This window comes from Cibotium barometz, chromosome 47 (genome assembly GCF_041138505.1).
Source record: "Cibotium barometz isolate CiBa-2024 chromosome 47, ASM4113850v1, whole genome shotgun sequence".
In the NCBI taxonomy this organism is placed as follows: Eukaryota; Viridiplantae; Streptophyta; class Polypodiopsida; order Cyatheales; family Cibotiaceae; genus Cibotium; species Cibotium barometz.
In genome coordinates this window covers 1689772-1701556 of record NC_141092.1, presented here as the reverse complement: position 1 = coordinate 1701556, position 11785 = coordinate 1689772, and the positions used below count along the sequence as shown (strand labels likewise).

Genomic DNA, 11785 nt, shown 5'->3' with positions numbered 1-11785 from the left:
CATAAGATCAAGAGAGATTTTAGATTTGCTCATACTCTGTGTAACAAAATGGTGTTATAGAGTGTAAGGATCACATAATTGTGTGGAGATGGCATGGATTATGCTCAAAGATAAGGGATTATAGAATTCTTTTAGGACTGAGGTAATTAACATTGTAGTGCATATCCTTAACATGAGTTACACAGAGGTAGTGAAGGGCATAGCACCTCAAGAATCTTATTCAAAAAAGAAACCCTCAATTACATATTTTAAGACATTTGGATGTGACTATTTTGTGCATCTTCTAGACTCCTCTAAAAACAAGTGGGATTCCAAGAGCAAAAATTGTATCTTCTTAGGGTACAACATAGAGTCACCAACCCTACAAGAGGTGAATTCATCGATGATGAAGAAGAGAAGCCTCCAATACCATAGAAGGAGCCATATCCTAAATAGGTGAAGCAGATTTTGGATGTAAAAGCTCTGTCAAAAATCACAGAAGAGCCAGTAGCTATTTGTAGATCCAAGAGGCTAGAGGAGAAGAAGAGGGCCTTCTCTCACATTGCCAATATGGCCTTGATGGTTGAGATATTGAAAGTACGTGAGCCAACCATCGTTGGAGGAAGCATTAGCATATCCGAACAAGAGCTCTAGGGCTATGGAGTCATAGTTTGACTCAATTTTGAGAAACCACACTTGGTATCTTATGGATCGTCCTACAATACGGAAGGCTATCAACACACCAAGTAGGTTTGGAAGGCCAAGTACAAGTGGGCTCTTCCTCAAACGAGAGGACTGTTATAGGTATATATTTTATCATATTTTTATGAATTAATAACCGTAGAAAGATATGCTTAATTTAAATCGTGCATGATTCAACTTAATGGAATGTGCATGAAGTTATTATATGTAACAAGGCCCATTAACAATTATATTTGGGCAAAGGTTTCTATATGTACAAACCTTAGGAGGCTTCATATGGTTAATAATATGTAAAGCAATACCCCAAAAGCGAGAAAAGCAAGCCTAATTTGTGCGCACATCTATTCTTAGCTCCTTGGGCTATTTTTATGAATAAAATTCTCTAAATACTCAAGTCGTGGAAGTGGAGCTAGCTCACACACTTAAGAGGGGGAGATTGCACCCAATCTTGTCTTGATGGTGAGGTTATTCTATTTCTCTTAGCTTGTGTTATGCTATGTTATTTGATTTCAATTTAATTCAAGTCTTTGTTTTAATTTTTGGACGTATTTTATGATTTTCTTCAAGAAGTATAAAAGGGGCCCGTGACATGTAGAGCTAGTTCTTTACCCTTTCTCGCACTCTGAATGGAGGAGGAATTGGAACTTGGTTCTACGGTGAAGAAATGTCTAAGGTGTAGAGCTAGTTCTTTACCCTTTCTGGCGCTCTAAATGGAGAGAAATTGGCAATTGGTTCTATGGTGAAGAAATGTGTAAGGTGGCCTCACTAGAGAGGTTGTACCCTTGTTGATGCTTACTGTGTTTACATGTTGGTTTGTAGATTGTTGTTGTAGGATGACTATCCTTAAAAGGTGCTAGATTTGCTAGCTACAAACAATGGTATTTGGATCTTTCTATTTCGTAGAAGATGCTCTTGCTTGCTTGCTCTACATAGCACCCGAGACGACTTGGTGTAGATTTGACAAAGCATTGATTGAACAGTTGAATCGAACCAAGGCAGTTAGTTGCTGCGCCAAGCTCTAATGGCAGAGTCGATATTTTTTTACCCAAAAACATCAAGTGGTTTGAGCAGAGCCAGCCTTGATATTGTTGTGAGCAACCCTGAGAAGATTTACAAATCACTCTCTCAAAGCCTCTAGCTCATCTTTCTTTAGAACCTGCTGCCAAAGATGGCTACCATTTGCAATTGAGGCAAGCATTACCACTTGTTGATCATGGCTAGTTTACCTCACACAGAGGTCTAGTATACCCATGGTAGCATTGTATATACACTAGTTGATCATGGCTAGTTTACCTTCCACAAAGGGTCATATGCTCTTATCACATGTATATACACTAGTGATAGTTGTTCTCCATTTTCTTTCGGTTACTTTTTCTATGACCTCCACTACGATATTTGCAACATTACTCACTAGAAAAAAAAATGTAGGTGGATTTACAGTCTTGAAATACTTGTGACTAAATTATGCAGATAAGAGTACACAACATTCTTTTTGTGTTGTATACAACGAGTATACCCATTTCTTTTTGAGGTGGTGTATATGAGGGGTTTTATAGAGGTGGTTCAATGCATGTAATATAATGGATTTACAGTCTTGAAATACTCGTGCCTAAATTGTGCAAATAAGAGTATACATCTTTTTGTGTTGTATCCAACAGGGTATACCCCTTTCTTCATGAGGTGGTGTATAAAAGGGGCTTTATAGAGGTGGTTGAATGCATGTGATTTGTGATTTTGTTTTGAGAGTCGAGTGGGTCTCTCCATTAGGAGCCTATGAATAAAACCAACATGTCACGAATTGCAAGGAATAAAACTTGAATGTGGGATCCTTTAATTACAAGCTCGAGGTGTAAACTGAGAGAGATGATGGTAGTGATTAAGATGATGATGATGGCAACGATGTCAAGGAAGATCATAATGAGCCTTCTAAGGTTCTAGTCAATCTAGCAGATTGCAAATGGTCCATACGACGAACTGACATGTGTAAGGAATGGAATTTGAATTCAAAATCTTTCAGAGATTAACCATTGATTACCTTTTGATGTGATGTTAACAAGCTTGTTCTATACAGCCTTGATGCCTTCACCTTTGACCAAAAAAAAAGGAGCTTGACTGCTATATGTACAAGCCAAAAGACCCTTTTCCTACATGCATCAACTCTGCAAGCTTACCATATCCCTCTTCAGCATAGCCAGTTGCATATTGTGAAGGTGTTTGAGGTGAGCATGCTAATCAGATAACCAAGGGATGTCCTCAGTCTCAGTATCGTCAGCCCGATTGCCCTTTTCTAGGAGCTCTTGAGGTAAGCCACTATCTTCTTCTTGATCCGACTCGCCATCTTGGTCGGCATCTTCCTCATCATCAGGCTCACTGACAACATCCTCATGATGCTCTTCATTTTGTGCATCCTTACACGCCTTCTTTCCTAAATTCTCCTTTGCTTTTGGGCTCTCACATATGCATACGCCTGGATTTTCAAAGAATTGTCCACTCCCTGGACTCAACTCATTTGGTTCTCCCATGAACCCCTTCTGTACTTTGTGCAACTTTGATGCAAAATCATCCCATGTCATGTTGGGCTTAGCAAGGAAAAGTGCCCCAAGCCTCTTCGCATTTGGGCGTATGGTGCGTTTGTGACCAAAATAGCGCCTGAAAATGTGTTTAGACATAACTTAGCATCAAAGCCATTGCATTCAAATGTTTAGTAGTCACCCACCATACACTTGCAACAAGGAAGGGTTATGAAGAAAGATGATTTGATTCATTTTGGGCTCAAAAGGAATCAAGACAAACCTGCGTCCGGCAAGGATGCGTGCCATGTTGCCATTATTGTTAGTGACAAAAGCATCGCTCTCGTCACATACTATGTAATCTATCGCTGCCATCCGTGATGAGTAGTCGGCAAAAGGCTGGAGTTCTTCCTTAGTGGCTAGAGAATCCTTTGTATAGAAATTAGGAAACAGAGCTTTCAGAGGAGCCAGAGTTCTCTCGCCTCCATAGACCTCCCCTGATGCTACATAGAGATGGGAATCACCGCCAAATCCCAGTGCTCGTAACATTAATCCAACCTCCTCTGGAGTAAGAGGACATTTCCCATTCCGTCTTTCCTTATCTGGATTTCTTTGCTGGAATATTTAAAAGAAACAGGATAATTCTTAGACTTGGATGTTGCTGCACATGCTTTCAGCGACTAGCTTGTTTATGACTTACTCACATGTAGCGACTTCCATCGCTTGCGAATCAAACCAAGCTCTCTTCGTTCCACTTCACCACCTCCATAATAGCAGCCAGAGAATGCCAGCATGTCAGGCTCAAATCTGCATATCCAACTCCTATTAGAGTCCTCACAGGATATGCAATGTGTGTATACATGTGTATGTACCTACGTGCATGTGTATGTATATGTGTATATACATGAGCGTGCATGCGTGCGTTGTGCGTGTGCGTGTGTGTGTGTGTGTGTGAGACGCAGTCGTCTTATGACTATGTTTAATGTTTAGTGCAATGGCAAAGAGAACCCAGTTTACTTTGGTTGTTGCTTCGGGTACCTGAGGTGAAGCGCAATATATCGCCCAGCCTTCTGCCTCAACCTTCCTACTAAGGTCTCACCCATTGTTTTGATAGATACAGTAAAACGCAGTGCATTATAATTTACCCTGCAGCGAAGCTTTTGTAAATCCTTTTCCAACCTATTTGAAAGCCTATAGTCAAATTTGGTTAAACGAATTGCCTGCAACGGACACAATTTGAGCTGTTTTAGATAAGTTTCTAACCAGTGCCAATTTTGCATACATAAAAGAAAACAAACAAAATGAATGAAGTAATTTAATACCATGAATAAATTCCAGCTCAGTATCCCACACTAGAATAAAGACAATCTAGCAAATTAAAACAATCATTTTAGTGAGGGAAAAAGTTCAAGGAGGGATTCCTTTCATGGCTGGCTGCTTTGGGAGGGAGTTCATATAAGCAGGGAAGGGAGTGAAGAGCTACTCTAGGGAACTCTAATGCCAGGTGATCCCATCCGCACCTCTAAACAGAAAACGTCCAGGGATCTAGAAGCCTAGAAAAGTTCCTCCATTCAACTACGGCCCTAGTGCTTCCTCTAAGGAACTCACATCAGCCACAGAGGGATTCCTTTCATGGCTGGCTGCTTTGGGAGGGAGTTCATATAAGCAGGGAAGGGAGTGAAGAGCTACTCTAGGGAACTCTAATGCCAAGTGATCCCATCCGCACCTCTAAACAGAAAACGTCCAGGGATCTAGAAGCCTAGAAAAGTTCCTCCATTCCACTACGGCCCTAGTGCTTCCTCTAAGGAACTCACATCAGCCACAGAGGGTGACTTGAGGTCAGTCCATATAGAGCAGTTAGACTTTGTGTTGGAAATTGGGTGGGGGGCCAAGTCCCGGGAGGTCACCCATCTGCGCTTAACTGGAGGTTTCCACAAATTGGTCTACCCATCTAGACCCCAAAACCTTAAGGTGATGGAGAACCTCCGGTCGATCCATTTTCTGGAAATCTCCTAGTGCTACGCTTGGTACCACTTTTCTCAACACCTCCCCTTGGTGCCAACTTGTCTACCTTTTCTTAGCTCAGAGGTTGAACTTGTCCATGTTTTCTTGGCTTAGTGGCTCAACTTGGCTTCTCTCGTGGCTCAAAGGTTACAATTCAACCCATGGCTCTAATACCATGTTGGAAATTGGGTGGAGGCCAAGACCCGGGAGGTCACCCATCCGAGTCGTGTTCATACCAATGTGAGCTTAACTGGAGGTTTCCACAAATTGGTCTAGCCATCCAAGACCCCAAAACCTTAAGGCAATGGAGGACCTCTCGTCTATCCATTTTTTGTGGGAATCTCCTAGTGCTACACTTGGTAACACTTTTCTCAACACTCTACAAGTAGAATTGGCCTGTCATATCGGCCATGCTTACTAGGCTGCTGATTACCTTCCATCAAGAGTCTCATGGCATAGAAGTGGCCTGCTAGGTTGCGGACACCTAGCTAGCCACTGTGACTTGTCCTCCATCAGACCTCTTGTCCTGCAAGATAGTATACCTGCGAATCCCATGCTGCACTGCATCATCAACAGCTAGCCACTCAGCCTATACTATATAGTTACTAATAGCCAGCCAGAGCCCCACTGCAAGGCCTTGATGAATGGTGATGAGCCAGAGAAAGTAGGAGATCTAGCAGGGGTGGGAACAGCTGGGGCTTGTCATACCTTGAGCTAGACAATGTTCCTGGGAGTGGTGGATGATACCTCGCTGATGAAGTTGGATCTGGCATCCTAGGCGGGCTGAGTATACAAAGGAATTGCAAATACGGGGTTCACATGCTGTGGGGCCCCACCAGTGCCACTCCCTTGCACTGCAGATGGGCTAGGGTTTGGTTCTCCCATATCCAAAGACACTAAAAAGGGTCTTCTCCTACCTCTCAAGGGAGAGGGATTGATGTGCCGAGAAACAATGCTTGCAAAAGACTATCTGATAATCTGGATGCAGAAGAATCCTGTTGATAGTAAAACATGGCAAACATCACTAGTTTCTAGAGTTCCAAGAACACGACTTTTTTTCCTCGTTGCTCATATTTATAGATATCACTCACAAACAACCTCCACAAATTCATAATATGCAATGGCACCTACAAGACTTGCCTACTCAAAGCATTCTGCAATTTGTTTGATATCTGCTCAGAGATTAAGGCTCATAACTCAGACAAAGATTTCATGCACGAGTGATTAAACGACTAACCTTTTTTTTCTGTAACAGTGGCAATACTTTGCCTCTAAAGTATTCTGGTGTACACTTTCTTGGCACACGTGTGGAGTACATTCTTTCTTCACTAATTTCTAGCCTTGACGGCAGTTCTTTAATGATGAGTACATCCCGGGCAAGCGTGCCAATAAACCAGTCTATGTCGAAAATGTCGCTAAAATTGCTGCATGACCCAAAACCAGAATTGTCTGAGAATGTTGGCTGCTAACATGTATGCAGATACTACGTTGATTGAACCCAAGACCAGGTCCAGATTGACCCAACTGACCATACAACCAACTGAGGGTATTATTAGACTAAATAAGAAACCAAATGTTTTGGTTTGAGCCCTTGTCCGAGGGCCATCAAACCCTATCACAAAATAGAAGTCATTTTTTGTATTTTAACAAAATTTTAGGAACCATCAGCTTTTAAGTATGAAACCAACCTGCTATCCTTCCAAAAGGATTTGTGATCTAAGCGAGGCACTACCAATGTGGCATTAAGGATCCGAGCAACCACCACGGCATCAATAATCTGCCAGTAAATGCAGACAGTGAGTTACTACTCAAAGACTTAAGCCCTTACAAAGAATGTATCTTAACTTATATATATTCCAGGCAGCTGATGAAGAGGAGATTTTCTACTAGGAGTCGTCAAAAAGCATAATGTGTTTGTTACCCCTGTCCTCTGCTGATTTAGCCCTCCACTTGTTTGAATTAGTATGTGGCCAGTCGAGAGAGATTTGACAACGCTTCCTATAGCATCCATAACAAAATATAATAATTAGTTTGTTGGCTCTTCTGTGTTTTGAGCAATCCTGGCAAGCACCAGCATTATCTTTTGGTCTCATAGGCCATTTTGGCTTTCTGCAGACCTAAACAAAACACTCCCTCTCTCTCTCTCTCTCTCTCTCTCTCTCTCTCACACACACACACATTCTTAATTTTTGCTCAATTTTGCCTTATTTCTCTGACCACTTGCAGTAAATGCTTGTGTAAGACCTAGGGAAAGCTAAACCAACAAATTTACCCATAAAAAGAAATGAGCTTCTTACTAGAGAAGGAGTCACTTGGGGAACTGCAGCCATGGTAGTACTCCGCAAGCTTAGAAGCCCATATATTCTCCGTGAACGTTGATACCAAGGCCTAAAAAAGGAGGCAGTCAGAGCCCACATCAAAATAGTGCAAAATCTATCCACCTTACAGCCTAAGTACAAGCTTTTTCTCAAGGCTTGCTGAGGAGAATACAGTGTAAAAAGGCAGAAGTGTTTGGTAATTAGTCTTACCCGATCGCCAGGTCTGCAAAGGGCTTTAAATGCTTCAATGGGCTCTCTTCTCTGGGTTTTGAAAAACACAAAATGAAGCTAGGTATGCATCCAGAGTTCTCTCCGAAAGAAAGGTTTGCAGGATTTCAAAAGTTGAACGAGAGGGGTGAAATTTGGGCGGGAAATGTACCTGAGATATGGGGACTGGGGAAGGTCCATCAAGGTCGTGGAGCGGCCCAGACATCAGGGAGACAAGGGCAAGAAGCACCAGCAGGGAAGCGCACAGCATGGATGTTTTGGTGAGTGCAAAGACTAGCATGTTCATCTTGATATGAAATCGCCCACGTTGAAGTACCATGGCTGCTGTTACGTTCAAATTTTCCCTGCTTTGATGCTTTGCATTGTGCCAAGTCCATTGACATGTGCAGGCTCCACCTTTGCGTTGCTGCAGGGCTGAAGAAGGAGGGCAATTTGTGGAGGAAAAAAGCAAGAAAAAGCAGGAAATGATGGGACTTGACCCTCTCTCTCTCTCTCTCTCTCTCTCTCTCTCTCAGACACAAACACAAACACACACACACACACACACTCACTCAAAGCATGGCTTTTAGAGGGAACATGTAGAGCTCTGCACAATGCATGCTGAAAGCTGCAATAAGCAGAAAAGCCTTTGTTTTCTTTTACTCTCGCAAAGGCCTCCTTTGCCTGTTTCCAAAAACAAGGTGTGTGTCAGAAACAGAAATTAGAATTATATACGTTACACGAGGAAACTGCACGAGAGACAGAGAGAGAAGGAAAACAAAAACACACACACACACACAGAGAACGAGCCCCCAAAACACACACACACACACACACAGAGTTTAAAAAAAACACACCCACCCACTGCCGCACAAAGGCCACCTTTCCGTTACAACAGCTTGCCTTCCCATACCTAGGTAGGTACTCAAAAGTTTCGTGTATACACAGACAACTGCATACACACAAGGAGCTTGCTCAGAGCCTAGGTTATGGCTGTTGATAACCTAACTGACTGTATTTTAATTTAAATCATTTTGCCACCCCAACGTTGAATTGCAAATCTAGGTGGTAGTGGTGGTGGTGGTAGGCTAGTAGTAGGCAAACATATTCTTCAAAATTTCAGCTGTTGTGTGTGTGTGTGTCTCTGTGCACTGTGCACAACAAACAGAATCTTTGAAGGGTTTGGAAACTCCCCCAAAACTTGACCAGAACTGCAAACCATTCCCTTCCTCTCACGAGTCACAGGCTACAGCCGACCCTCTGTCCAAATCAACAATTATTCTCATTCATTGCAGGTAAACTTTGATTTTAACCCCCCACCCCACCGCCCCTGCCTTCAATTTGAAGGCCTAACCTAACCTTCAATTTGAAGGCCATAAACTAGGTTGAGCTTCAAAATATCTATGTTTTTTTTAAGCAAAATGTATATAAATTTTCAAAGTAGTGGCTTTCTTTTTCAACCCTATTTCCTAGAGGCTTTCTCTAGAAGGTTTGAAAGGCTTTGATGCCCTCTGAAGGCTTCAAATTTCATCCCCCCACCCGTCGCGAACCCCACCCCAAAACACACACACACACACACACAAAGGGCATGTCACATACTTGGACTATACCACCTATGATTTCACCGCCAAGGAGCAGTCCAGACCACTCCTCTTTTCAACCAATCAAAATAAAGATAATCCTTGAAAGTCACAAGGATTTAGTAGTAAAATAGAGAAAACATCGTAACTATAACCAAAATGTACAATTTGTGTTCCTTGAAAATAAAGGCAATGCCAAATGTCAACCACAAACTAACCAAGGAAAAATGTAGTGCAAGCTCGGTTTTTTGAGCACTAACTCAAGACCAAGAGTTGAATTATATATTGGACTTTAAAGACCCATTTCAAAAGAATGTGCTAATGGCCATCTTGCCTATACCAACTTCCAAGCAACTTAGGGTGGCTTCACAAAAGCTGGCAATCATAAAGAAGCACCCATCAAAATTTAATCCTCTCTATGCACTTTAGTCTTCTTCTATTTGTAAGATGAGAACAATCTTGAGCATGCAATGAGGCATTTATTCTTTACCTAAATTGCATGAAGTTTTTCAAATGCTCTATTCCATGGATGTGCCCAAATAAAAGCTTTCTCCTCCTTTAAAAGAACACTTGTACAGCATGTTTGTGGATGTAGTAGGACCACAACAAGATTGCTACTCAAAGTAAACCAGAATCTTTGATAGTAAGGCAAGCAACTCATGAATTCACTACTTTGAAGTGTAATCTTCCTCTCATGTCCGTACAAACTTTATTTCTGTTTCAAAAGGACCACATTCTTTCATAAAATGTTTAATATTTCTTGGATTCACATGATGCTACTTTGAGGCTACATGCTTCGGTCCATATCATAAAGTCCTTGATTTTGAAGTTCTCTTTTTTGGTATTAAGGGCTGTGATTCGCTTAAGTATTTTGAAGGAGATTTTTAAAATTAGCACCATCTTTTCATGCTCAGATTGAAATTACTCAACATCACTAGGTTCTTATAATGTACCCTTCATCAAACAAATCAAGAAGGAAATACCATTTTTTTTATAGTCAATCATCATGGTTTTTTTAAGTGTATCCTCCATATATCACTATTCAATGCATGTGTGTATAAGTTTTATATCTTAATCATACCACCCAACACACCCCAAAAACATTTACCTTCTCTAACACGATTCTACTAAGGTAATCAAAAGCCTTTTTCACTCTTTCACAAGGACAAGGTGCCATGAAGTTTGTGAGCATATTGTTATGGTAGACCCTCCCTTTGCTCCTGGTCAATCGTGATAACATTTGTCATTTAGTCATCATGTGTGCAACATGATACACTTTAGCAAACATTAACTTACTTGTAAATTAGGCACAACAAACATGCCTTATCTTTGTGTGTGTGTCGTGTGCACACACAACAAACATGCCTTATCTTTGTGTGTGTGTGTGTCGTGTGTGTGTGTGTGCACACATGTGTGTGTGTGTGCGTGCGTGTGCGTGTACGTGTCTGTGTATGCATGTGTATGCATGTGTGTGTGTGTGTATGTGTGTGTGTGTGTGTGTGGACAATATAATATAATAACTTACTAAGGGAATTTTTTCAATATCAAAGATCAAGCTTGTCAAATCTTCCCTAAGAGTGCGACATATAAAAAATGGTGCATTCGTCAATCACCTTGATATGAGTCTAATACCCCTTTAAAGAAGCACAAAAATTATATGTATTCAAAACCTCCAATTTAAAAAATTCCTTTGTCTTGCATAATAGCATTGGATAACTTGAGCATTTTGTAAAGCAAAAGGCTTTAATAGTTGCCCAACATTATCATTTAAACAAAAAAAATAAAATCAAACTGGGAGCTAAACTGGTCCAAATTCAGCCAAACTGAAGCTGAAAAAATCGAGAACTTAGTTGGACTGAGTTAGTGGCCTCCCTCACCTATAAATAGACCCTCATTCTTTTGTATTCTCATCTGTGAACTATACCATGCCAGTATTACATTTAAATACTCATATTTCTATTATCCCTTAAAAATCCTCTACTTTTGGAGAGATTGGAGCTTCTCTCTCTCTCTTCAACAATCCTTGGAGCTTTCTTCTCAACATACTTAACCAATTGATTGGTTGGGGGCTTCCTTCTAAGATAAAGAAGCAAGCCAAATCAAGAGGTAAGAAGTAATTTCATGGTTTTCATTAATATTCTTAAAAGATTTCACTTCTCAACCCCCCTTAAGCTTGAGAAGTTTCAAATTAATTGTTTTCAATGCAAATCAAGCTTTCTATAAGAATTCTAATGATTAATCACAAAAAAGTTAATCTTTATGCTTAATTAGGATGCTTTTTATGTATCTCTCTCTCCCCAAAAGAATAGTCATTCCTATGACTAATTCTTAAGTAAATGAATGCTTCTCATTGATAAATTCTTAATTCAAAATCAATCTCTGATGAAATGTGATGTGATGTGAATATATGTGGATGTGAATAGATGTGTGAATGAGATGTGATGATATGTATGGGTGTGATGTGATGTAAATGGATGAGAATAAG

General features: G+C 40.8%; 1 protein-coding gene across 3 annotated transcripts; it reads right to left on the bottom strand.

The window, feature by feature from the left end:
• Positions 1 to 2692: 2692 nt before the first annotated feature.
• On the bottom strand, positions 2693 to 9149 carry LOC147611258 (protein ROOT HAIR SPECIFIC 17-like). 3 transcript variants are annotated; one of them, XM_086784314.1, is made up of 12 exons: positions 8578 to 9149; positions 8293 to 8404; positions 7893 to 8155; positions 7724 to 7774; positions 7493 to 7583; positions 7117 to 7193; positions 6884 to 6972; positions 6433 to 6619; positions 4230 to 4411; positions 3896 to 3998; positions 3475 to 3806; positions 2693 to 3330 (listed from the first exon to the last, which is right to left on the bottom strand). In XM_086784314.1, the coding sequence occupies exons 1-12, from the start codon at positions 8629 to 8631 to the stop codon at positions 2910 to 2912; spliced, it is 1962 nt and encodes a 653-aa protein (XP_086640440.1). In that variant the 5' UTR covers positions 8632 to 9149; the 3' UTR covers positions 2693 to 2909. The 3 variants fall into 3 exon arrangements, with proteins under 3 accessions (XP_086640440.1, XP_086640442.1, XP_086640443.1); XM_086784316.1 differs by having other exon boundaries at positions 8582 to 9149; XM_086784317.1 differs by having other exon boundaries at positions 8634 to 9000.
• Between the last annotated feature and the right edge of the window lie 2636 nt (positions 9150 to 11785).